The sequence below is a fragment of the Condylostylus longicornis genome, unplaced genomic scaffold (genome assembly GCF_029603195.1).
Source record: "Condylostylus longicornis isolate FDR11 unplaced genomic scaffold, ASM2960319v2 ptg000096l, whole genome shotgun sequence".
Taxonomy (NCBI): domain Eukaryota; kingdom Metazoa; phylum Arthropoda; class Insecta; order Diptera; family Dolichopodidae; genus Condylostylus; species Condylostylus longicornis.
In genome coordinates, this window is record NW_026578064.1 from 383,390 (window position 1) to 411,148 (window position 27,759).

Here is a 27,759-nt window from a genome sequence, read left to right on the forward strand (position 1 = left end):
TCCTGAAGAAGCATTACCATGTAGATCTGATGACGTAATTTTATCTTCAAGTGATGAAAGTGATCTTGCACCAATCCACAAACGGGTTCGCACATTATCAGACAGCGAATAATGATAAAAACATTCTTAATATGATTTTAAATGAAGTTTTGTTTTTGTTTTTTGTTACATATTAAGTTTTGTTTTTGTTTTTAACATACATATGTGCCATTTATTAAAATATGATGGAAAAAAAATTAAATCTTATTATTTATAAATCTTTTTTTATGCGATTTCTGGTGCATTTTAAAACATTCGGGTTTTATGCGATTTTTTGAATAAATGGAACGTATCCATCATTTTGCATATAAATGTATGTCTTTTTTTTGTGCGATTTTTTTTTATGCGGATTTCCCTGGAACGCATCTACCGCATAAAAAAAGAACCAAGTGTACATATATTTTCTTATAATTTTTACGCGCATTTTTGTTATAATTTATTTTTATTTTATTTTAATTTTTTGAGTATTTTTTATTACAGTTATTCTTTCTGTTGCCATCTGCCGTTCTTTCTTTAATTTCCACTCATTATTATTATAATTTTTGTATGCTCTATATTTCATTAACCCTTTTGTTTTTGAAAAAGCGGGGTTTAGCTTTTGGTTTGCTGGCCCTATTTTCCTATTTCTTTCTAATTTGTTCTTATATTGGTTTGGGGTCATGACGGTTAAGTTTGTGAGTCAGGGTGGTCGACATGTTTGGCGCCACACCAATTAGGTATGCTCGGGTACTTGTGGTAGGCCTTTTCATTCGAAATGTGTGAACGTTGGGGGAAGTGTTGCTGATCGTACTCGTGAGACTTTAGGTGTTTGTTGGTTTTGCAATGATTAAAGGAAGGTTTCGTTCAGGGGTGCTGTCTTTGCAATTGCCGAAGTTGGGTTCTGCTTCCAAAAAGTCTAGAGATTTAGATGGTTTATGTGGAGCCTTTTCGGCGCTTTCGGTGAAATTTGAAGGGATTAGGATGTTTTCTACAGTTGGTTCTTCGCCGGGTTCTCCGGTACTTGATGAGGATTGTGGTTTGCCTGGTTTCACTTCGTTGGGCGATGGATTAAGGCTGTTATGTATCTTCCTGTGTCTGGAGCACTTGATTCTGGTACTTCGTCGCTTTCGGCTAGGAATTCGCTCGGCCTTGGGGTTTCCCTTTCGTTCCGTTTGGTGGTGCTGTGGGAGGTGTTCTGTCCTTGGTTCCTTATTCGGAGTCGGTTCGAGTTGGCGTGACGTCTGCTGGTGTCCCTTTGGGCGTTTCGGGTTCGACGGCTGCGCCGATATTGCATCGTCCATCGGAGTCGGTGCCTAAAAGTAGGATTGTCTTTATGTTTCGGTTGGTTCCGGACACTGAGCCGGATAATGTGTCCTTTCATGTTGCTAGTGTTCTCGGGTAGTGCGGGGTTACAGTTACGCAGATGGCGGCTGGACATTATGCGTCGTTTAGGTTTGTTGTTCCTGAGGAGCACTTTGAGCGGATATTGATGCCACTGAATTGAGCCAAGAGTTGTCTTGTCAGGGAATTCGAGTACAGGCGTATAGTGTCTATTTTTTATTCAGAATGTGAGGGTTGCGTTTTTACTATCGCAGTCTGTTCCATATGACGTCGTGGTCCTTACGAGACTTAATGGTGGATTTTTTTAGCAAGGAACTTTTTTAATTATATAGGAAAGTTTTTTTAATTATATAAAGCAAAATAAATTTAATACTTACGTTGTTTAGTTTTATTTTTTCAAAAACTTTCGATAAGATACGTAAACAAAATGACAAGTGAATGATAAGTATGCGAAAGTAGCATTCTGTAGTACCACTTTTGCTACTTTCTCACACCCGAATTTGCGATATCCGATTTATATCGTGCCAATTAAATCGAAAATCGTTTAGCGAAAATAGTAGGCCCAAAAACGTGAAAGTTGGAAACTTACTTAAGTTGATGGTTCACAACTGGTTCGGTAAAATTTTAACTTTAAGTTTGATTAAATATATTTTGAAGTTTTGTGTACATTTTTTTGTACCGTTATATCAGGCAACATATCTGAAAGAATTAAGAAAACAGCTGACAGAAATACAGGCCTGGACCCTAAGAGAGAGTGACAGTTCACAGCTGACGAATTTACACGTTTTCTTTTGGGATTTATAGAGGGCCCTTTATACCATCATAAATCTCTACATGATAAACTTTTTTCAAATTTTGAATTAGAAAAAGTTAAAATTCAATTTTAACTTAATGGAAATTTCTTCATACAACTGCAGAACAGATGGATGACGTAATCAAAGGAATGAGTTAAAATTATTAGTGTAATAAGCACACTACTTATTAATTTCACAACTACAATGTTGTATTACTAAATTCATAATATAATTAGTGTAATAGACACAACACCTATTAATATATATTGTCTTGTAATTGTGTGTTTCAAATACTAGATTGCATGTAGCAACTCAATGTAAACAAATACTTAGTAATCATGTGGATTACAGTATAAAGCGGTCGTTCAATAAGATTTTATGTATCGTGCCAAAAAAGATGTGTTTTTTTAAACCAATATTTCGGCGTGCCGAATCTATTCCATAAAATTAAGTAGTATTGAAAATCAGAATACTTATATTCGTTTTTATATTAATTTTTATTTATTTCATTTATTATTTTATTTTTATTTATATTTATACGTTCAAGGGCGACTTTGATCATAAAATTGAATTAAACACCTTTTTTTAATTTTTTAGTCGATTCGACCGATCACTTTATTGGTAACAAATGAATTGAACTTTTTTTAGTTTTGCAAAATACAAAAATGTTCTTAAAATTACAAAAATAATATTTAAAAAAAAATTCTTTTTTTCTAATTTGTTATGTTTATTACAAAATTACCATTATACGTATACCATATTAACGTTATAATAATATGTAAAAGAAAATAAATGAATACTGCAACATAAACATTTTTAAGTGGGTCGTTCGTTCATACTATGTTTTAATAAAAACATACATAGGTCAGTTTAGTTAAGTTAAAATTGTAATTAATTTTATTTGTTTTGAAATATAATAAGTACAAAAAATTTACGATAAAAAAAGAATTTATGAAAATAAAAGAGAAAAATTAAAAAATAAAAGTGTCGTTTGTTTTGCTTAATTTATTGTATTGAAATAATATTTTAGTTGATTATTTCAAGAGGATAATCTTTTAGAATATTATCATCATTTGATGTTGATGATATAACTTTATATTTTAACATGAAATTATTAAAACATTTTAGTCAAAATTCAAATTTGAAACCAAAATAGAAATGTTTTTAATAATATTTTTTGTACTGAGTTTAAGCGCAATTATATTTTTGTTGAAAATAAAAATTAAAAATAAGAAAATTATGTTTTGGAAAGTAACAAAATAAATAAAAAAACTTTTTTTAAAAAAGAAATTTATTTTCATATACTTATCACGCGTGCCAGCAAAGTTTCGAAGCACGAAGAAGTGCCACGCAACTGCGATCGTTGGTATAAAGCAATGTGAAGAACATTTCGTGGGCAATTTCTTCATACCTCTGTAGCTCAGTTGGTAGAGCATCCGCCTAGAAAGCGGTGGGTCACTGGTTCGAGCCCAGTTCGACGAGAAAAATTTTTTAATTTTTCTGCCTTTAACTCATTTGATTACATCATCCATCCGTTCTGCAGTTGTATGAAGAAATTTCCAATAAGTTAAAATTATTATTGTAATAAGCACATTACTTATTAATTTCACAACTACAATGTTGTATTAGCAAATTCATAATTAAAATTCAATCTTTTTTCACTTTACTAGTGCTTACATTTTTAAAGTTTTGTGTTATTAAAACGTTAAAAAATACTTCCAAGCTCTGTTCATTTTTTTAAGATTTCAATAAATGTTACATTACTAAAAAAAAAATAGTGCAATATATTTTTTCGAAGTATAAAGTTGATTTTTGTGTATTTTTTTCGAATTCAAGAAAATGTACATTTGATATTAACGAGTTTGCTAATTTTGTATGATATGGCTCCCAAAATGAATACTAATGACATGTATATCAATATATTTTTCATGTGCATACTATATTAATTAAATTTATGTACTTGCTTTCTAATTCATAAAAATTATTACATACGTAAATTCTATTTATATTAAAAGTTCATATAATTCTTTTATTTTAGTTTTATTAGAAATATTTTCACATTGTTAGTAATGATTTACCTAATCTACCGCATTATAAAATTTTAAAAACGCTATAATAATTATAAAAACTTAAAATAAATAATTACAAACTTAAATATGTACTAATTTAAAATCTAATAAAATTTTTATTAATTTTATTTTAAGTTGTGTATAAGTTCTGTATAGTAACGCAGGTTGCTATATAGTAGCGCAACTTGCTACCGAATAGGCTTCCATTTAATTGGTAGAGGAACATAGAATATACATACATAATATTGATGTATACATGATAGTGTGATTATAACCAAACATGGAATGAATAAAACAAGTATATAATTATATTTGAAAAATATCAACTGTAATTAAACTTATTAACAGCTTACACAGGCATTGAATTGTGCATAATATTCACTTTAAATAGTTTTATTATTTAATAAATATTTTTTTTTTTTGTTAACTTTTCATTCGTTATTTTGTATTACCTTTTGGTTGCCGATAAACTGGCAAATTGAGACATTTTAGAATATTAGTAAAATTATTATATACATTGAAACATTCATGCCAATAACTCGCTTATGTAAAGGCTCAGTTAAATTCAGTATTCAAAGGACATATTGTGAGTTAGACTTTAACTTTGATATAGCTAATAGCGAGTTTTTTCTCTTGTTCATTGTGAAGCAGGAATATTAAGAATATAATAAAACTCAACGCCAGGTTCACTTCACTTCACTTTTTCACGAAATATTTGAAATAAAGTAACAGAACATAGAAATAAAAATAAAAAATTTTCAAATTTCACTGATGTAATAAATTACGTTAATGTGTATTCGTATCAAAATAATATTATGGAATTCATAAACATTTTTCACAATTTTATAATTCTCATAAATTGATGTTTATTTGATATTAGTATAATATCGAATTTGAAACCATCGATAGTTTCGATAGTTGAAAAATATCGGTAGTATAGATAGTGCCATCGATAGTTCACCTCTAGTCTAGAATACAAGACTTAAAATAAATTTAATAAAAATTTTACTATATACCACGGCTGACAGATATTTTGTATTGTCAAGTTATAAACCAATAGCAATTTATACACAAAATAGGAATTGAAATACTCCGGTCTGAGTACAACGGCAGCATGATATTCATTTTGTATCATGAAATTGAAAATATTCAAAGTCCAATTTGAAAATAAAATCATTTAAGATAGCAAAAAAAAACTTGCTATTTCGCTTATATAAAATTTTTATTCAAAATAATACAATCCCATATGCTTAAATTAATGTTAGTTAAAAAATAAGTAAATACTGAATATCAAATTTAATAGTAAATAGTGAATATTAAATCAATATTAAACACTGAATCTCAGTGCTAAAAATAAACTACATATATCAAATAGTTTTACATTATACAATTGCTTGAGTCAAAACAAAATTCAATATGTCGAAGGATGTGAGGAGGGAAACATTACTAAATGCTTCTCCTATATCAAAAACTGGATTAGTTGTGGTGAGATAAACTTTAAAATATTAATATGTATAAATTTTCATACGAATTCTATTTTTAGGCTCTTTCAAACGAAAGTAGTGCCGAAGAGAATTTTATCGTAAATAGGTTGGATTCTAATGTTTCTGCCTTAGAAACAATTAATTTTAAAGTTGGTGATAAATGTTATGTTGGGGGAACTCGTCCCGGAATAGTGGCTTACATTGGTGGTAGGTACAAATATATATGTATATATATATACAGTGGCTCCCACTCGTACTTGTACAACGAAGCAAAATGTACAATTTGAAATTTTTTTGCAAATGAATTCGTACAATTTTTTTTTAATTTTATTTTTTTAACATAATTGGTTATTTATCATGAAAATTAAATCAAATTAAAGAAAAAAATTTGTTAAAAAAAAAAACAAGTAAAAAAATGCTCGCAATCATATTCGTACAGTTATATAAAGCAACAATATTCTTAAAAATAGATTATGCAATGTTTGTTTTGATAATTGTTAATAATTTTTCTTAGTTTCGATGAATAATTAAAAGTGTTTGAATACATAATTTTTATTGCATTTTAACGAAATATTATTTTTAATTAAACTATGGGCAGGAAATCGAAAGAAATTTCAACAGAGCTATTGAAATTGATCGTAGCTTCTTATAAAAATGGCAGTCGCTTTCAGAGATTAGTTCTTTAGTGGAAAGGAGTCGTTCTACAATTCTGTATGTTATAAAACGTCATACTGATAAAAATAGAATACAGAAAAGCCGAGAAATTTAAATAGAAAGCTATTAAGCAACCGTGATAAATGCATTATTCTCCGAGAAATTAAAAATAAACTAAAAACAAGTGCTTCTAAGCTGGTAGAATTAGAAAAATTCAACTTTGAAAATGTAAGGCCAGAAACCGTTCGATCAACTATTAGAAATCATGGTTACAATGGTAGAGCTGTGAGAAAAAACCTTTTCATAATAAAAAAAAATAAGAAAAAATAAAAAAAATAAAAAAAGATTTTGAGTTTTAAAAGCACGTAATTTTTACCAACGAAAGTAAATTTAATGTTTTTGGATCTGATAGCAAACAAACTGTTTGGAGAAAACCTAATTTAGAACTTTTGCCTATAAATTTATACACAACTGTAAAACATGGTGGAGGTTGAGTGGTGGTGTGGGAGTGTTTTCAACATCTGGAATAAGAAATCTGACTATAATAGAAGATTTTTATAATCCCGGATAAGTATATTGATATCTTAAAGATAATTTTAAAAGGAAGTACTGAGCGCTCGGGAATCGAATAAAGTTTCAAATTTTATTTAGATAATGATCCCAAGCACACTGCTTGTAAAACCCGATCACGGGTTTTAAACATGTTAAAAGCCAAATTTGCGGAAGAACAGGCTCAAATTTCGGCTGACATCACAAAAAAACTTGTTGAATCAATGCCAAACCGATTAAAAGATGTCATTCGGAATAAAAGCTATGCAACAGAGTACTAGACTTAGGATTATATTAAGTTTGTGCTTTTAATAATATAATTAATGTAATGCTATACGAATACGACTGTGACTTGAATTTGTTCATGAAATTTAAAAATTTTTTTTTTCAACAATTTTGTTTGTTAAATGTAATTTAATTTTTATTTTTGTTTACTACTATTATTAAATAATAAAACTTGAGCAAAACATTTACAAAATATATTTCACATTTTCAGTTTATTAAATAGAATTAAAATATGGTTGCTGTACGAATACGAATGGGAGCCACTGTATATACTTAATAGATTTACGTAAGAACGCATTGCAAAAATCAAGAACAATCTTTGATTAATATAACTTGTACTTGTGGTCTTTGTTTGCTTTATTAAATATGTAACTATTTATAAACCTTAAGCTTTTTAAAATTTTTTAGAAACTCATTTTGCTCCAGGGGAGTGGGTTGGTGTTATTTTAAATGATCCAAGTGGAAAAAATGACGGTTGTGTGTCTGGGAAGCGTTATTTTCAATGTGAAGCAAAACATGGAATTTTTTCAAGAGCAAATCGTTTAACAGTAAGTGCAGGCGCCTTTGCTAAAAAAAAAAACGACGATTTTTTAGAAAGTAGTAGCCATAGCCAATCTACATCTCCAACTCCAAGCTCTTTAACTGTTAATAAAATTCCAAACAAAATTCGAGAATTTAATGTTGGAGATAGAGTTATTGTTTCATCTGGGTATGGAAGTCGTCTAGGGGAATTGAAATTCATTGGGGAAACAAAGTTCGCCGCAGGTATAATTTTGTTAAGAGGAAATTTTTATTGTTAAGTTTAAAGTGCTGTTTTAGGTAATTGGTGTGGAGTTCAGTTAGATGAGCCAAATGGAAAGAATGACGGATCTGTTGATGGTGTAAAGTATTTTGAGTGCCCATTAAAATATGGTGTTTTTGTTCCAATAGCAAAAGTTAGTCTTTCTCCTTTAGGTAGGAAATGCAATCTCTCTAGATCTACTTCGAACGAGTCCCTGAGGTCTGGCGTAACGTCAAATAGCATTGCTAGTACCCATACATCTCGATTAAGGATGAGTAAATTGAAGAAACCCAGCGCGTTATCTAGTTCCTTTTCCATATCAGGTGGATCAAAAATCTCAGTTAAATCTTCATTTTCAATGCAAGATCTTGTTAGAGAAAAACAACAACACATAGAACAGTTAATAAAAGAAAGGGATTTAGACCGGGAAGATTTAAATAGCCAAGTTATACTGTTTCAAAAAAAGGTTTACGAATTGAACGATAAAATTAGCATGCTTGAAGTTAAATTGAAAGAATCTGAAAAGAAAAATGAAGAATGGAAAAACGCCTATGACGAAGCTGTTTTTTGTAGTGATGAATTAAACATCCAAAATATTGAATGTAAAGAAAAAATTGATATGCTACAAAAACTAATACCTCTAAATGGAATGCAGGTACAATGTGACAAAAAAAGGACATACTATTTGCTTATTACACGATAATACGTTTTTATACAAATATACTCGTATATACATATATGTTAACCCTAATGCTATTATATTTCAGATTGATCCTCAAACATTTGAAACACCAGTCACTTTTTGTAGTAATTGTGAAGCAAGTACAAAAAAAATTGAAGAACTCAATACCGCAATTTCTGTTTTATATAAGAAAATGGAAATAACGAAGAACATTCATTTAAAACCTTTAAAGAGTGATAACATATCAAATTTCAAAAACGACGAAGATGTATTGATGAAATTTGAAACAAATACTCAAGAGTACGAAGCATTAAATGACTTTCTGACCGAGGCTGGAAAAGAACACGAAAAGTTTCAGTATGAGTTGCAACATGTTAAAATCCAAAATTCCAAATTACAAAATAAATTAGATGAAGTTTTTAAGGTACTGGAAAGTAAAGAAAATGAATTGGAAAATCTAAAAACTTTGTTTAAAACCAAGGAGACTGAACTGGCAGAAATAACACAATCAGGGAATATTCTAAATTCGAAGAACAAAGAGCTTTATAGTATAAGTTCCGCATTGGAACAGGATATATTAGAAAAAACTCAAAACTTAAATGACTCTTCAAATAAAATTGCTAATTTAGAGGAGCGTTTAAAAAAATATGAAATTGTGGTTGAAAATTTAAATAAAGATCTCATACAAGCACAAGTATTAGTAGATGAAACATCTAGAATAAAAAATAAAGAAATTGAGTCGTTGACAGCAAAGATTAATGTCTTAGAGTCTACAAACAAGATGTTAAAATTAAGTCTAGATGAACTAAATAAGAAATCAAGCCAAATTTTTGAAATGAATAGCAAAATTAAAGAACAACTTGACGAAAAAAACTTGGAATATAACATTATTATTGAACAGAAAGAGATATGCATCACCGATTTGCAAAAGTTAACTAACGAGCATGATTCTTTAAAAAGGCAATTAATTTTCAAAGAAGTTTGCTTGCAAGAAAATGAAGAGAAAATTACAGTCCTAGAAAAACAATTGCATAAATTTAAAGAAGATAAGCTAACGTTAGAAAAAGAACTGGAAGATATGAGAAAAAAAAATTCAGAATTTGTCGGTACATTAGCAAAACAATTAGATGATTTTAAATTTAATAATGAAAATTTGGAGGCTAATGCACTTATATTAAAACAAAATCTTGAAGAAAAAATTTATGAAATAAAATCAAAAAACGAGAAAATCGATTATCTTACAAATCAATTGAAAAATTTGGAAAATCGAATTACATCATCTTCAAAAGTTGAAAAAGGTGAAGACAATGAAATAAATAAACTTAGTATTGCTTTAGAAATTGTGAAGAATGATGCTACAGAAAAGCAGGCTCAGATACAAAGAAACGAAAAAAGAATAGATGAATTAGAACAAATATTGGAAAATATAAGTGCTGAAAAGAAAATATTAGAAGAAAAACTGCGTAAGTCGAATCTGGACCTGCAAACTTTCAACAAATTAAACGACGATAATATTACTGAAAGAAGTGTTTTGAAAAATCAATTCAAAAATTTAGTAGAGGAATTAGAAGTACAACGTGATAAAAGTATTCAATTTGAAAATGATTCAAAAGAATCAAAAAATTTTCTTATTAATTCGAAACTTGAAAATGATACTTTGAAGAATCTTATAAAACAGTTGGAAAATAAACAAAAAGAAGTAGAAAGAATTAATATCCAAAACGAGAAGATAATATCTGAGAAAGAAATGGAATGTACCGAAAAAGAAAAGCAAACAATCGCATTAAAATTAGAAAACTCTCAATTAGAATGTTGCTTAAAAGAACTTAAAAATAAATTCAGTCAACTTTCTGACGAATTTGAAGTTCAGAAACTAGAACTAATCGCGAATATAAAAGTAAATGAGAGTCAAAAAATGTCTTTAAAAGATTTTGAAATTGCGTTAAATAATAAAAATGAAGAGATTTCCAAGATTCAAATGGATTTGAAATCTTTAATTGAAGAAAAGGCGTCTTTGCAATCTGTTTTGAACGAACATATCGGGGCTAAGGCCGCATCTATAGAGGAGATAAAAAATCTCAAGAACAATTTAGATTCAATGAAAGAAAAATTAGTTTCTACAGAAAAAATAAATGAAACAAACGTGGCACAGGTAGAAACGTGCTTGCAACAATTAGAAAATTCGCAAAAAAAATTTTCAGATGAAATGGAGTGTCAGAAAAATTACGTTGAAGCTTTAAACCAAGAATTACATAATGTAAAAAATGCGAAAACTTTTCTTGAAAGCTCCTTAAAGCAATTTGAAGAAAAATATATAAATATGGAAACAACAAAGAATTTAGAGCTTGCAAATATTAAAGTAAAGTTAAGCGAAACCATTAAAAGCAAAGATAATTTTGAAATGCTGCTGAATGATTTTAAAATGAAATTGGAAAAAGAAAAAACGCAATTAGAAGATTTTCAAACTAAGTATAAACAAAATGCCGACCGCGTTTTAGAACTCGAACAGGAAAGTACCATTTTGAAGGAAAAAGTTCAGTTTGAGGGAGAACTTTCAATAAATCGTGATTGTGATTTTGGTGCGGAACATATCAAAAACTTAACATCTCTATTGCAAGAAGAAAAAACTAAAAACGATAAATTAAATCAAAAATACAAAAAAATTCTAACAGAATTATCCTTATTAGAAAACTCTTGCGGAATTCTTAGAGAACTGGAACAGAAAACAATAGATTTACAGCACATAAATGATATGCTTCTGGAAGAGAATACACAATTGAAAAATGATATCGACAATACAAAAAATAAAAAGCAAGAAACCAAGTATAATACCGCACTTTTCGAGTCTGAGAGCAATAACGAGTTAGAGAAGCTCAAGCAGACCTTAATAGATACTCAAAATACAGTCAAGAGTTTGACAGAACAGTTACAATCAAAAAGTAAAAAAGTGGAAGAAATTACGAAATTGTATGAAATATCATATAAAAATGTACTTGAAAAAGCTATTTGCAATGAAAATTTAGAAAAAGAAATTCAAACACTAAAAAATTCTTTAATCAGTAGCGATTTTTTTTCAAAAAACTCTTCAACGAACAGAACGAACCAAATTTTGGCAGACAATGGTGCAATTGATCAAATAAACTTTCTTAATTCAATTATAGCTGATATGCATAAAAAAAATGAAACCCTCAAAGCTCGAATTGACGTTTTAGAAACGAACACTTTGGATATGACAAAGTATTTGAGTTTAGATATGTTTAAAAAACGAAAACCTACACCTCGAATATTTTGTGATATTTGTGGTGAATTTGACCAACACGACACAGAAGAATGTCCACTGCAATGCTCAAACAGTCCAACAACCTCTTTACATGATTCTATTAAGGATGACAACTGTAAAGATAAAAGAGAAATACAACCTCTTCGAGAATATTGTGACAGTTGTGAAGTTTTTGGTCATTGTTCAAATTTATGCCCAAATAATGATTGCTATTAGTATGATTTGAAAAAAATTAAATAAACGTAAGGTAAATTAAAACAAGAAAATCTTTTGATAAAACTGTCGATGTTTCAACATTCCCCAGACTGTAAGTAGAATAAAAATACTCACTGAAATACAAAAAATACTCTTGTATTGAATCCATTTTGACTGGTTTAAGCTCACCTCCTCATTTACATGTTGAAATTTCTCAACTTTAACTTCAATTCCGTCATTTATGTACATACTGTATGTATTTCGATACTCTTAAACGGTTTTTTTGAAAAGCAAACTTGACAAATTAATATTTTTCTAAATTTTTGTGGTGTTGTGTTTTACAGCTTAGAAATGAGAATTGCAACTAGCCTTTGCTTTTTAAAAAAAAGAAGGGTTAATGTACTATTTTAAAACATTAAAAGAGTTTCCTGGAGGCTTCCTGATTAGCCAATTCAATTGCCCTTAGATTGTTGTTAACACAAATATGTTCCGGAGGGCCCATATAAAACAACTTGAATAATAAGCCAGTAACCTTTATTGGGGGTTAGGAACCGAAGACTTTCCGCGAGCCTAACAACATTTAATTGCGCATTTGTAGATTAAAAAGCGCCATCAAATTTATCTATCCCTTCTTATGATTTGGGGCCTGATCGCTTATTTCGCATTTTTAACTCGGAAAGTGAGAAAAAAGTGAGTAATAATCATACATTTGTATAATGTAATTTTGAAGTGGGAAAAATTATTCGGTATTGCGTATATCGCTTTTTTCTAAAGTTTGACGTTCAGTCAATAATTTGAAACAAAACGCCAAAATCCAATTGAAAAATGAGTAATCTTATTGGAAAAGTAAAATATCCATTAGAAAAAACAGAATCCTGATTTGAAAGTGAATAAAATGTGAATAAAATAGCGAGATATACGATCAGGCCGTTAATAAACGCCTTATATTCGATTATTGCCTTCCACTTTGGCCGATGCCGGAAAAATCGGCTCTTGAGCTTCAGCTCGGGGATGCTTGTAATGGGGATGGTCGCAGTAATCTCGAGTATGAACTAGCAAGGCAGCTCTTAATCCTGCGGAAAATAGTGAAATTTAATTCTTAGAATTTTGTTACAAATATTGATTGAGACCAGTAAGGACCAGTAAACAGTAAACCAGTTAAGTAAATTTTAAATTTCCCGAATATTCTAATTAAAATAAATTATTAAAACCGAATTTGAAAGAGGATTTGATAGACGTCAAAATGAATTTAATCTACATAAATATTTACTTTTCCGTTTTTGGTTGATATTGGAATAATTGATGCAAATTTACAATTGAAATTGGAATGCTGTGCGATTCTGTATTAAAACAAAAATTTAGAGAAGTGGAAATTACTAAATTTTATAATTATTTAGCTATAAATCGCTTAAGCGTGTTCTAGCCATGTTCGGAAGTACATACATATTTGTGTGAACAATTGTTTTCGATACTAAAAAGTACTAAAACGGCTGAAAGATTAAGATCAACAGATCAACATTTTCAATCATTATTAAATATATTAAAAATTACAAATGCGAATTAAATTCAACTAAATTTTGAAGATTTAGTAACAGAAAAACGGTGTTAACTATTTTTAAAAAAATGATTTTATAATTTTTTGTTTGACTATATTATTTGTATGTTTTATATTTTTTTATGTTGATAATAAAAATCAAAATTATAATTTGGTAGTTTAAGTTTTTTTATTATGCGGCCCGCGGAACATCAAAAACAAAGAAAATTTAATCAATTAAAATAAAAAATAATGATAATTTTTTGGTTTTTTACATTTTATTAGGGCCCTTAAAGTCTTGGCATAGAAATGGTTTTCGTGCTATATCTTCTGTACCATAAAAAATTTTTCAACACTTAGTGGCCTAAATTAAAGCTGGTGAAAGTGGCCAAAATTCTGTAAAAAAAATTCAAAGTTTCAAAAAATTTTCGAACGAAATTACCTGGTTAGAAAAAACTAAGAAAATAAAAAAAGGGAAAAATTTGATTTTTCCTAAAGTTCGAACTAAAGTTCGAACTTTTCCTAAAGTTTGATTTTTCGAAGTTCTGGATTTCGAAAACCCTTGAGATTTCACACCTACTCCGGAACAAAAGTTTTACCCATTTTCGACCCTCTAACCAATGGTATATGTTGTTGTATATGTGCAGGGGATAATTCAATCGGTTTATTCCGACTGAAAAGTTTTTTTTTGTTTTCAATTAGTTTTAAGTACAGTATTATAAATATGGGGATTCTAAATATAATGACGTCACAATGTAGTATAAATATGGGGATTCTAAATATAATGACGTCACAATAAAATATAATGACATCACAATGATTTAACAAAATTGTTGGAGTGGTATAACATAATTGATTTTGAATTCATAATGTATGTTATCATAAAAGATGTGTAAGAGCAGCGTGTTAGCAGCAGGTTCTAAGAGTTAGAGGAGGTAGGGCGGCGGAGTTGTAGCAAGCAGGTTCTAAGAGTAAGATGAATTGGGGCGGATCCTGAGCTATAACAGATTCAAAAAGTCGAAACGTAGTAGGTTGGATGAGACGAGTTGGAGGAGTTGGGATTGTAGGAGTCGGGATAGGAGCGGCGGCGGTGGAGTTGTGTAGCAAGTTAAAAAAAAAAGAGTCAGAGGAGTTGAGGTTCACAGCAGGTTCTAAGAGTTGGCGGAGTTGAGGAGTTGGTTGTGTCGGAGTTTTAGCGGTGGTATTGAAATTTTTCTGCATATTTTAAAAAGAATATGAAAAATTTTTTTTCATCATCATAAAAATAGAGATAAAAAAAATTTTTATGATGATGAAAATATTTTATGTTGTCTGATGAAAGAAATTTTTTTTTATTATCATAAAAATAGAGATAAAAAAATTTTTTTGTGGTTTTTGTTTTGAAAAAGAAACAATTTTATTGTGGTTTTTTTGTTTTTAAATTTTGTCAAAACTGTGTAAAGAATGAAAGAAATGAAAAAAAAATTATAGTATGTCATATGCGTGAACTTGAAAAATGAACATAAAATTTTGCTGTGGCTTTTGTTTTGAAATTTTATCAAAACTGTGTAAAGAATGATTGAAAAAATTATAGTATGCTAGATCTGTGAACTTGAAAAAAAATGAATTTATTAAAAATGTAATATATTTAGAAATTATATTACATATGCGATCGGTAAAAATGTAATTTATATATTTCACAAGTTTAGTATAATTCGAAAAGCAGAAGCTTAAGTTTTATTTTATATATATATATATATAAATAATTTAAAGTGTTAAAATAATTTAAAGTGTAAAGTAAAGAAAAATTTAAATTATAAAATGAAAAATTCAAATAATCAACAAGATCAATCTCCAACAAAATTTTGTGAGGAATGTGAATTGCAAATTCCATACAAAAATTGGTTGCATCATGTGAGAACCTTCTTACATAAAAAAATGCAGCAAAATTAATTGATGGTGGATGGAAATGCGTGAAAAGTTTGTTCAGCGAACGTGTAGAAATGTATTTATTAGAAAATACAAATGAAGAAACACTTGCACCGGAAGAATTTCTAGACATTTCACAGCCCCAAGTTATGAAATTATTGAAACAATCGCTCCAAAAACATGGTTGTTTTAAATTTAATATAGAAATGTTTGCAGAATATATTAAATTTCAAGATATTGAAGAAAATGCAGACGATGATCTTATTTTAAGCATAAAATCGTTTAATTCAAAAATGATAACAATTCATAATGATGCAGAAATTTCAGATGCGTATAATATTATAAAAGCTATTATCATACGGAAAACTGAAGAATTCCAGGAACGTGATAGTGGTAGTGAAAAATTACCGATATTCAAAAATTCGAGGAATTAAATCCAACAATCAGTATAAATGTATTCGGTTATGAAATGATGGAAACACAATCAGAAAGTTGTTTCTTTCAAATAGTGGGACCGTATTATTTTTCAAAAGAAGAAAAAAAATATCATATTAATCTTTTATATATAATGGAAGGTGATAGTCATCATTATGTTTGGATTAAAAATTTATCAAGACTTGTACGCTCACAACTAACTAAACATAAATCGATGATTCATTTATGTAATACTTGTTTATTATGTTTTTACAATGAACAAGATCTTCTATTACATAAACCAGAGTGCAACAGAGTAATAACAAGTTTACCTTCAAACGAAAGACAAATAATTAAATTTGAAAAATATGAAAGACAACTAGATATACCATTTGTAGTATATGCAGACTTTGAATGTGTGTTGCAGAATATTAGCAGTTGCTCACCAAATCCAACTATATCATCAACTGAAGATATACAAATTCATGTTCCATGCTCATACGTAACATTAAGTCTTCGTTTGATGACGATATTAATATTTTCCGAATGGATACGGGGTTGGATTGTATCGATAAATTTGTAAGTAACTTAATAGATGATACAACTAATTTATATATTAACTATATTAAAAATATTAAGCCAATAGAACAATTAACAAATTTACAATTAAGAATTCAATTACAAAAGAAAACTTGTCATATTTGTAAAAAAATTTTTAGATTATAAGAGAATTGCCGACCATTGTCATTTGACTGGAAAATATCGAGGACCTGCTCATAGTCATTGTAATTTAAATTATAAAATTCGTAATTTTTTTCCTATTTTTTTTCATAATTTTTCTGGATACCATTGTCATTTATTTATAAAAACTCTTTCAAAATATCCTGGTAAAATTCAAATTATACCCAACAATAAAGAAAATTATATATCTTTAAGTAAACATATTGTGTTAGGACAAAATGAAACATTCGAAATAAGATTCTTGGATTCGTTTAGATTTATGAGTTCAAGTTTGGATACCCTATCATCATGTTTAACTGACAATGATCTAATTTCGGTACGAAAAACGTTTATATCTGATGACTATTTTAAATTAGCTAGAAAAAAAGGGATATTTCCATATGAATATTTAAATTCATTTGAAATATTAGATGAAACTGCATTACCCGAACAAAAATATTTTAACAATAAATTTTCTGATAGTATTTGTTCTGATGAAGACTATGGATTTGCTAAAACTGTATGGGAAAAATTTAGATGTAAATCTATTAAAGAATATTAAGAAATTTATTTAAAAATCGATGTGCTTTTATTGACTGATGTTTTTGAAAATTTTCGAAAGTTATGTAAGAGTATATATGACTTAGACCCCTGTCATTATTATACAGCACCCGGTTTATCTTGGGATGCTATGCTGAAAAAAATAAAAGTTGAGTTAGTTAGACTTTTAAATGATATTAATATGTATAATTTCATAAAAAAAGGTATCAGAGGGGGTATTACACAATGCAGTTTAAGACATTCTATAGTAAATAATAAGTATACTGATAATTTTGATAATAACCAACCATCGTATTATATAACATACTTTGATGTTAATAATTTGTATGGATGGGCAATGTCTCACCCTTTACCTTTAGCTAATTTTAAATGGTGTGATGATATCAACAGTATTAAAGTAGAAAATATTTTAGATAATTCTCCTAAAGGTTATATTTTAGAAGTAGATTTAGAATATCCAAGTTCCAAGCATAATACACATAATGACTTACCGTTTTGTGCAGAAAATAAAAGGATTAATAATATGAAATGTTCGAAATTAATCTGTGATTTAAATAATAAAGAACGCTATATAATACATTACAAGAATTTAAAACATTGTTTAGAACACGGATTAATATTGAAAAAAATTCATAGAATCTTAGAGTTTGATCAAAGTTGTTGGTTGAAACCATATATTGAAATGAACAATTCCTACAGAACAAACGCTAAAAACGATTTTGAAAAATTTTTTTTTAAATTATTAAATAATGCTGTATACGGTAAAACAATGGAAAACATTGATAAAAGAAGAGACGTAAAAATTGTTACCAGTTGGGAAAGCAATAGGAAACATTTAGGTGCACGTGATCTAATAGCAAAACCCAATTTTCATAGCATCACTCATTTTACGAATGAAATGGCTGCAATTGAAATGAAAAGGGTAAATGTTTATTACAATAAACCGATTTATGTTGGTTTTACTGTTTTAGAAATTTCCAAATGGAAAATGTATAACTTCCACTATGATTACATGCTTGCTAAATATAAAAATAATATATTACTTAATTATATAGATACTGATTCTTTTATATATACTATAAAAACTGAAGATGTTTATAGTGATATAAAAGATGATATAGATACACAGTTTGATACTTCTGGTTTCCCTGAAAACAACACTTATAATATCCCTTTAAAAAATAAAAAGGTTCTCGGTATGATGAAAGATGAATGCGATGGTAATATTATTAAAGAATTTGTAGGACTTAGAGCAAAAATGTATTCTATTGATATTTTAAATAAAAAGAATATAACAAAAGCAAAAGGTGTAAAAAAATGTATTGTTAAAAAATTAAGAATAAAAGATTATAGAGATTTTTTATTAAATAAGAAAATATCGTTTGCAAAAATGTTGTTATTTAGAAGTAAGAATCATACTTTATACACTCAAGCTTTGAATAAAGTCACATTAACTTATTTGGATGATAAAAGATTTATAAAAAAAAACAATATTGAAACTCTAGCTTGGGGTCACTTTTCCATAGAATAATCTAAAATTTTATAAATGTAATAATAAATAAATAACTAAACAAGTAAAATTGAATTGTTTTTGTCTTTATTGTAACATATACCTTAATATTACAATTTATGTATAATATTTTATTCTATTACTTTTATTTTTGGATACATATAATCAAATCCACCTTTGTAGAGCCAAGGTCCGCTATAACTATGCAGCATTATATCTTGGATGGCAAGTCCTCCTTTCTGATTAACAGCGTCCCAACCAATGCAGTAGAACTTGATGTTGTGCCAGTCTGAATTAAATTTTATATATGTTTCGAAGTCAAATTTTTTCGAGTTGAACCATGCAGCTAAGGCTTGCGATCTCAATGTTTTTGGTGTATTCATTGTCTTTTTATTTTTTTTGTTTTTATTTTGTTTAGCTGAATTTAATTAAATTTCTAAATGTGTACTAATATTTAGAAATTAAATTTTATTTAGCTACAATTATATTCCAAATTTTTTAGCACATTTAATATTGATAAATAAAAAAATATCAAAAAAAAATTCTAACATACTAAAACGTATGAAGAAAATATAAAAGTTTGCAAATTGGGTAGCATAAAACCACATACATCCGGCAAGCGTATTTTCAAATTGTATTAATTTAACTTTGAAGTTAAATAGCACTATAAAACCGTATATATTTCTCAAGTTAATAGAAATTATTATGCAATAAATTTTCGGTACCATAAAACCGCATATATCTAAATATGATTTTTAAGAATTTCAAAAGATATGTAGAATGGCGATCTCAATGTTTTTGGTGTATTCATTGTCTTTTTATTTTTTTTGTTTTTATTTTGTTTAGCTGAATTTAATTAAATTTCTAATTTTATTTAGCACATTTAATATTGATAAATAAAAAAATATAAAAAAAAAAATTCTAACATACTAAAACGTATGAAGAAAATATAAAAGTTTGCAAATTGGGTAGCATAAAACCACATACATCCGTCAAGCGTATTTTCAAATTGTATTAATTTAACCTTGAAGTTAAATATAATTTTTAAGAATTTCAAAAGATATGATAATGTTAGAATTATAAGCTTTCGGTACCATAGAACCGCATATAAATAGAGAAGAAATTAGAAAAATTTAATTAGTATTGAATTGATCATCCAATTATACTTAAAATTAAATTAAATTAAAAAAAAATTTTAAAATAAAAATGAAGAGAATGAGACAAGACAGTACCAGCAGTTCCAGTAGCAGCAGTTCCAGTACGGACGACTTTGAAGCTTTTCTAGAAGCATTACACACCATAAAACAATACAAAAAATTCAGCTCCCTGGGGCATGAAGTAAGATTCAAAATACTTGGACTATTGAGATCTAATTCCTCCTTCAAGGACAAAGAGGGAAAGAAGAAGGAGTGCGTGAAAGTAGAGTGTAAAGATTTTTATACGTATATGCCTATTTTTTATACGGAGAGACATCCGCAAAAATACATAGAAAAAATAAATAAAAATTAAAAAATAAAAAAAAAATTTGAATACTTTTTTACAATTGTTGGTTGTAAAGATAATTTCTTTCAACTAACATTTGATATTGAAAAATAAAAAAAATGTCTTTTAAAAAAAATGTCTTAATATTTTACTTTGATTTTCAGCTTCTTTTTTTTCAGGTTATTATTTTTATTTTATCTCTATAAAAATCTAAAAAATGAGTGAAGGAAAAAAAAATCTAAAAATGAGGTGAGGGAAAAGAAAACAATTTTTTATTGTTTTAAAAAACTATAATTATAATTATTTATTTTATTTTTTATTTATACAATTCATTTCTTATTTTTATTAAATGTTCCGCTAGCTGATTAATCTGTTTTTTTAATTTCTTCTTTCCACCTCTTTGTGGAATCAGTTGATGTGTTTTTTAATTTTTCATAATTGTTATTATTTTTCGAAAAATAATTTTTTATTTTATCCATATTGATTTTGTTTTTTTTTTTATATTTAAAATCGTAAATAAAATAACTGAATGAATAAATTTTTATCGTTCTCATTTCTTAAATACTATAAAATTGCTTAGATTAACAGTTTTATTAAGTAGACATTTTCAAGAGCGCAAACACCAATATGCTTATAAGAACATTTTTTTGAATAATAAATATGCTGATTTTTCAATTTTTTTAAACTTGTTGAATCATGTTTGGAGCCCAAATCATATGTATTACTATGCTTTAAAATTTTATTAATCCAATTCTTCTTTTCTTCACCCTTCACATATATGATTGTATTATTATTTATATAAATCCTTAAAAAAATGAAGATATCACAAAAATGCGTTTGACCATCCGACCATCGAAATCCATGATGTTTTTTTGTTAACCAGTTATTTGTATTCTTAGTTTTAGATGTAAGTATATGATATCCATATGAAGGTTTTATAATAAAATGCTGTATTTCATCATTTGATGAAAGGATAGCAATTTCTTTTAATATGAAGTTATTATTGTTATCTTTAAAACCTTGTACATCGATTATAACGTAATCCATTTTTATTCTTTTTACTTCATTAAACGATTTTATTAACTTCACCGGTCAAAGGTGTGAATTCTACTAATCTATCGTGCAGCATAAGACAATAAGCCGTTGTTTTATCGGGTATTGCAGCTGAACTTTTCATTTCAATTCGAACATCAACCGGTCCCATTTTTAGATTTTCATTTTGATAACGAGTATCTATTATCAAAATCATAGCTTTTTCTTTAAATTCCTTTAATGTTAATAAAGCTTTAGATATAGGGTAATTGTAATAACTACTTCGAAACCTTGTGTACTCATCATAAGCAATACCGTAACGATTTCTTTCAAAAAATAAATTCATGTCTTCATACGGATAGCATTCTGAATTTAGGTAAACTTTTAGATCAGTTATATTACAATGATCAAATTTTGATGGATCCTTCGTTACTTGGTCAAGTTTATCTGTTTGCAAAGCAAAAATAATGTAACGTGGTTTTTCCAATTGAGTTGTTGTTTTTACATTCCAAATATGATGATTACTATTTTGTGGTAACGATGGATATTCATACAATTCCCAATTTCTGAAAGCTAGCATTATTTTTGCTTTATTTGTAATATTCCTATACAAGTTCAATTTCAGCGTATCAGTTAAATTGATGTGCTGTACTCTCCATTGCACTTTGGTCAGTTGAATTTTCGGTTTCTCATTGACATCAGAGCAAAGAAAGGAATTATCATCAGATCTTGAACGTGTTAAAATTATTTCATGTCTTGCATTCGGCACAATATTTTTGTAGTCCTCCGCAAATCCTAAAAGTCTTCTTAACGGAATACAATAATTAAAAAATAAAGTTTGTGGTTGAATTGGTTGTTCAGGTGACCAGCTACCATTAATAAGTGCTTGACTCTCATTTTTGTTTAATGAAATGTAATATTTTAAGCATGATGTTATACCCACATTTCTATTGTTATCAATTTCTTTCCCATTTAACTCATACCGTATCTCATCAAATAAAAATGCAATAGCATTATTTATAAGTTTTGTTTTAGTTGTTTCAGTACCATCAGCTCTTGTAATAGTACCTTCAATATAAAGTAAACTAGTAGAAGGTAAAATGTTTAAATTTTGATTTTGTATCTGTATGCGTATAATATCGCTTTTATTAAATGAATTCAAAAATGGTGAATATGTATGCCAGTGCGCACTTGTTGTACTCTCATCGATTGCAGGATTTAAAAATAGATTATCCATTTTAGTATTTCTTCAACTTGTAACCGATCGATTTTAAATATTCTTTATTGTATACTGTTAGTGTACGCTTAATATTAGTTAATTTTAATGTTTGTCTGCCTGGTGATTGCGCTCTGCTCTGTCTTAACACTGATGTGCTATTAAATGATGGAAAATTGGCAATGTTATTATATAGTATCATATTGCTGGTATCTCAGGTGTAATCGTACTGTTATAGTTTCACCTTGAAAATTAATTAAATTGTTATTCTGATCAACTAGTTTTACAGTTATTGAACTGATTCGATTGGTTGCTACAGGTAAATAGATAAGATTTTTAGGAACTTCAATGATTTTATAGCCAGGAGCAACTGCAATTTAAAATTCATGAAGAATATGTGCTTCCTGATTATTAATGTATGTCCCTTTTATAATATTACATTCAACTCGTATAATATTTATTTTATTTATATCAACAGGTGCATCTGATGAATGCCATATATTTGCTTTTAGCACTGTTTTACCAAAACCTAACAATCCTCCAATTGTATTTTCTTGTGTGAAATCGATATCTTTGTCTGAATAAATCTCACATAAGTGAGATTTATTCAGACAAAGATTTTTTCTTAAGAAATTTTTCGATATCTTCAATTTCATAAGAACCTGTAGGAATATGAATAACCTTATCATCATAAATAAATTTATTATTTCCCTCATCAATATTTGGTATAGAGTTATATGTTTGAAAATCGACTAATGTACAAATATATTGCCCACTCAACTCTATAGCGGGGAAATATTCAAATATTCCTTGAACTTTATGTAAATGCTACACTATGAGTATTTTTTTTTTATCATAGTAAAAAGAAACTAAAAACTATACATTATCAAAGAATTCTCATATCAGTGGCTCTAAAAAACGAAAAAATAATTTTTATAATACATAAATATTAAAAAATGTTTTTATTTTTGTTATTGTCTTTATTGTTTTTCTACTTTCTATAATATTCTGTATTTATTAAGAAATTCAAACATAAATGACCGCAATTATATGTATCAAATTTTTGATATATGTTGTAGTTATATGAAATTTTATCACCTAAGTATTTTATTACTTCTTTAGGTGGTTGTAAACTCCCGAAACTATCGAAATATTTAATATCATTTAAATTCTTATAATATGCTACCCAATGAGTTCCATCACCGATTGAATCATCCAAATTTATGATGCCACACTCACGCTTCCATGGTTTAGTTTTAGGAAGATAATCTCTCATAAAAACTCCACGAAAATAATGCAAATACTTTCTTCCAAAATGATTTATATCTACATCAGTTAGAGCTCTTTTAGGTAGCAAGCTTATCGGTTTTTTGGTGTTAAATATAATCCAAGTCCTTGCTTATATGGTTTTAAGTGCAATCTTCTTCCACTTAAAGCAATAGCTTCCATAGTCTTATTATGACGCACATTTTCATCTAGTAGTTTTCTACCACTTTTAGCATCATTAACAGCTTTAGCAATTCCAGCAGCGCCACCTGCAAGAGCTCCAACAGCTGAAAGACTTGCAAATATTGGTATTAATGGTAAAATGCCACCAGTTTTAGGAACTCGAATAACTCGTGGAAGTTTTATAGATTTTCGATCCCTGCTTAGATTTCTTGCAGCTCTTAGAGCAATTTTTACTGCATCCTTTTGTCTTTCAGGTTTATAACCTTTAATAGCTATTTTAGCTTCCCGGATCACTTTACTTAATGGCTTCTTTTTTCTTATTTTTCTTGAACAACCCATACCAAGTTTTACTTTAGCTTTCATTGCGTTGCCAACTAATAATGCACTAGCTCGTTCTCCAAAACTTGAATCTTTTGCTTTAACTCTTGACCAAGCTTTTTCAGCTAATCTTTTATCAGCAAAATGTCTATCTTCTATAGTATTACTTTTTGAATATGCAATATCGTGCTCCTTACAGGCCTGATTTAATTGATTAATACCTTCATCACCACGACTTAATCGCTTTTGAAGTTTTGTACCCGGTCCACAATAATTATAGCCCGGTAGATGGGCTTCAAATGATAATTTATTTATTCAAGATTCCTCTACCCTTTTTAACAGTTTTTTATAACTGATCTGTTTCTGATTGTTAATAGACATATTTATACCTTCTTTGAATGCGGTTCAGGTGTGAATGCATTAGAATATATAATATAGTGTTATATAAACTTTCAGCAGTAATTAAAAATGAAGTTTGAAAAAGCCCACGATGCAGTCAAAGTAAGGAACTATGATAAGCAATCAAAAAATAAGAAAAAGTGGAAGCATGGAGAAATGTTTCCAGTTAGTATACGAGGATTAATTGTAGGACCATCTAATTGTGGTAAAACTAATATTATGTTAAGCATGCTACTAGATCCAAAAGGTGTCAAATTTCATAATCTATACATATATTCAAAATCATTGCATCAGCCAAAGTATGAATACTTAAAGAAAATAATAAAACCTATTAAAGGGATGAGTTATAATGAATTTTCAAATAATTCAGATGTAATTGATCTATCAGCTTCATTAAAAAATTCAATATTCATATTCGATGATGTTGCGTGCGATAAGCAGGATAATATAAAAAATTACTTTTGCATGGGTCGCCATCAAGATGTTGATAGCTTTTATTTATGTCAGTCCTATACCAGAATTCCTAAACATTTAATAAGAGATAATACCAAATTTTATCATCGCATTCAAACAAGATGATCTAAATTTAAGACATATTTATAATGATAATGTTAATACAGATATGTCTTTTGATAAGTTTAAAAATTTATGTTAAAGTTGTTGGAAAGATACATATGGGTTTTTACTTATTAATAAAGATAAGCCCTTAAATAATGGTCGCTATAGAAAGAATTTTGATCAATTTATAAGATTATAAATATATATTAGTAAACAACATTAACTGCTCAGTTCAATAACAGATCAATAGCCGACTAGTAACCGAACAGTAACCGATCAGCATCAGATCAGATCAGTTCACATCAGATCAGATCAGTTCACATCAGATCAGATCAGTTTAATTGAGATTAGTTATAGTTCAATTCGCTATGTCATGAATAAAAAAGTTTTAGTAGATTTAATTAAAGTTAGAAAAGATTTAAAAAGAAAATACAACGCATTAAAAACTGGAAGAATTACTCAAGAGCAATCTCTAGAAGAGACGTTTAAACCAATTGTTGCTCCAATCAAAGAATTAACGAATGTTGTGAAATTGCAACATCCGGTTGATTATATTAAGCCAGAAATCAAAGAAGAAACTGATAACGATTACACAAACATAGCAAAACAAGAGAAGAGTTCTCCTGAAAGTTTTATTACATCATCACCCAATACCAGTACATTTAAAACTTTAAACAAAAATAATAAGTTTAGTGATTCAACATTAATTACACAATTAACGCCTATAAAGAGTCATAACAACAGTAGCCCAAAGCTTGATAAGAGTTATGGACCTTATCTTGATCATAACTCGAACAACTGGAAACTAGGAAAATCTATATTTAGAATTGATGAAAGAACAAACGATATAATAATTGGTGAGGAGATTTTTGAGGGAACTGTAGGTTTGCACGAATTAATATATAAATTACATCCAGAAAACTATAACGAAAATGATTTACAGCTATATCGAAAAATTTTAGAGAAACGAATGCACACCGAAAAAATTATGATTCCTTAGATCAAATTAAAGGGAATAAGGGTTTTAAATATAAAAATATTATAAGTAAACTATTTCAACATGAATATAATACAAGAGCTAAAAAAATAGGAAAAGGTTTAACTAAACACACAACTAACATGATTTACTCTAAAAATCCAGTTCAGTATGTTCACTGGGATGATCCAAATGAGCTGGTAGATAGATTAAGGCTTTTAGTTGCATCCCAATTAGCTAGTAATAATAATCACCATAATGAAATCAATTCCATAATTGAAGAACTAAGAGAAGCTAATATAATCGAATAAATTAAGAAAATAAAAAAAATCATTATCATTCACAAAATGACTATCGATAAGTTCGGACATATTCAAGGTGCAACATATAAAATTCCAAGACAAAGTCCTACTTTATCTCTCTTTAAAATAAATTCAAATGGAGATTATGATATTCAAAATAAACAATTAATAAATCTTAGGGAGCCGATTAATCCTAACGATACTACTACAAAGGAATTTGTTGATCAGGAGTTAAAATCTGTAGTACAATATTTAGATAATTCAATTCAAAGTTTAAAACATAATATACTGAAAATTTTAAGCGATAAATTAACTAAATTAGATGATAAGATCAAAACTTTTATTGAAGATAGAATTGAAACACAAAATAAATTTCTTTGGAAAAGTATGGAAGAGAAAATAGATAATACTATGAATTTCGTAAATACTGAAACCGAAGAACATTTAAATAACCTTGAGCTCCGAATAAAATTATTAGAAAGAAATAGATAAATGAATCATGTTAAAGAGATATCTAATAAATCAGAAAATAAAGTGAAATAATACATTAGTTCATATTAAGACATCATTCATAAAACATGGATATACCACAATTCGGATACGCATTGAATAATTTTATTAAAAAATATGATGACATTTTATTAGAAGAACATTCTAATGAGCTAAAAGAACACTACAAATTTTTGTTGCAATTCAAAAATTCAATGCAAATAGAAACAGAAGATTATGGTTTTCATTGGAATATTTGTCCATATTCTTCAGATGTTGTGGATTCAGTACCTAAAACTTGTCCATGCATTTCAGCTGATAATATTATGATAAAGTGTGCGAAATTAATAAAACTATACGAAAGAATACAAAGGAAATAATTAGCAGCCGATATTTATCTATGTAAAATTATTATATTAATTTAGTTCCTTAAAAACACTACACATGAAAACATCTTAATCATGAGCATTGAAGATGATACTTCTATTATGGAAAAATTAAATGAAATAAATAATAAAATTCAACTTCATTCATGACAAATACTTGAGCATAGAGAAAAAATATTCATCATTCTGAGAGCATATCGCATTATGACTTTTGATGGGGTTAGAATTTTTTTAATTTTATCTCATGAAGGGAAAATATTTAAAATACGTCTTCCAAGAAAATTCGTTAATATGGATGAAGATATGCTAATATATCTTAGTACCGGAGATTACGCTATGGTATGTCATGGATTAAATAACGATGGAACACCAA

At 28.1% G+C, this 27,759-nt stretch overlaps 3 protein-coding genes across 3 annotated transcripts; 2 read left to right on the forward strand and 1 right to left on the reverse strand.

Annotated features, from left to right (window-relative positions):
* The first annotated feature begins 5,239 nt into the window (after nt 1–5,239).
* Nucleotides 5,240–12,437, forward strand: LOC129613908 (restin homolog). The gene is made up of 5 exons (XM_055528243.1): nt 5,240–5,707; nt 5,766–5,913; nt 7,603–7,959; nt 8,014–8,630; nt 8,743–12,437. The coding sequence occupies exons 1-5, from the start codon at nt 5,639–5,641 to the stop codon at nt 12,151–12,153; spliced, it is 4,602 nt and encodes a 1,533-aa protein (XP_055384218.1). The 5' UTR covers nt 5,240–5,638; the 3' UTR covers nt 12,154–12,437.
* Nucleotides 12,438–16,142: 3,705 nt separating this feature from the next.
* LOC129613909 (uncharacterized) lies at nt 16,143–18,800 on the forward strand. Its single transcript, XM_055528244.1, has 5 exons — nt 16,143–16,567; nt 16,925–17,247; nt 17,356–18,259; nt 18,371–18,529; nt 18,674–18,800. Exons 1-5 carry the CDS (start codon nt 16,143–16,145, stop codon nt 18,798–18,800), a joined length of 1,938 nt encoding a protein of 645 aa, XP_055384219.1.
* Nucleotides 18,801–21,327: 2,527 nt separating this feature from the next.
* On the reverse strand, nt 21,328–22,530 carry LOC129613910 (uncharacterized). The gene has a single exon (XM_055528245.1). The coding sequence runs from the start codon at nt 22,528–22,530 to the stop codon at nt 21,328–21,330; it is 1,203 nt and encodes a 400-aa protein (XP_055384220.1).
* Between the last annotated feature and the right edge of the window lie 5,229 nt (nt 22,531–27,759).

Coding starts and splice junctions, on each gene's coding strand:
- LOC129613910 (XM_055528245.1), bottom strand. CDS start 22,530: ATGGATAATCTATTTTTAAATCCTGCAATCGATGAGAGTACAACAAGT.
- LOC129613908 (XM_055528243.1), top strand. CDS start 5,639: ATGTCGAAGGATGTGAGGAGGGAAACATTACTAAATGCTTCTCCTATA. Junction 5,914..7,602: donor AATAGTGGCTTACATTGGTG/GTAGGTACAAAT, acceptor AAAATTTTTTAG/AAACTCATTTTGCTCCAGGG. Junction 8,631..8,742: donor TACCTCTAAATGGAATGCAG/GTACAATGTGAC, acceptor ATTATATTTCAG/ATTGATCCTCAAACATTTGA.
- LOC129613909 (XM_055528244.1), top strand. CDS start 16,143: ATGGAAGGTGATAGTCATCATTATGTTTGGATTAAAAATTTATCAAGA. Junction 17,248..17,355: donor TGTATGGGAAAAATTTAGAT/GTAAATCTATTA, acceptor TATATGACTTAG/ACCCCTGTCATTATTATACA. Junction 18,530..18,673: donor GTAGGACTTAGAGCAAAAAT/GTATTCTATTGA, acceptor GTTGTTATTTAG/AAGTAAGAATCATACTTTAT.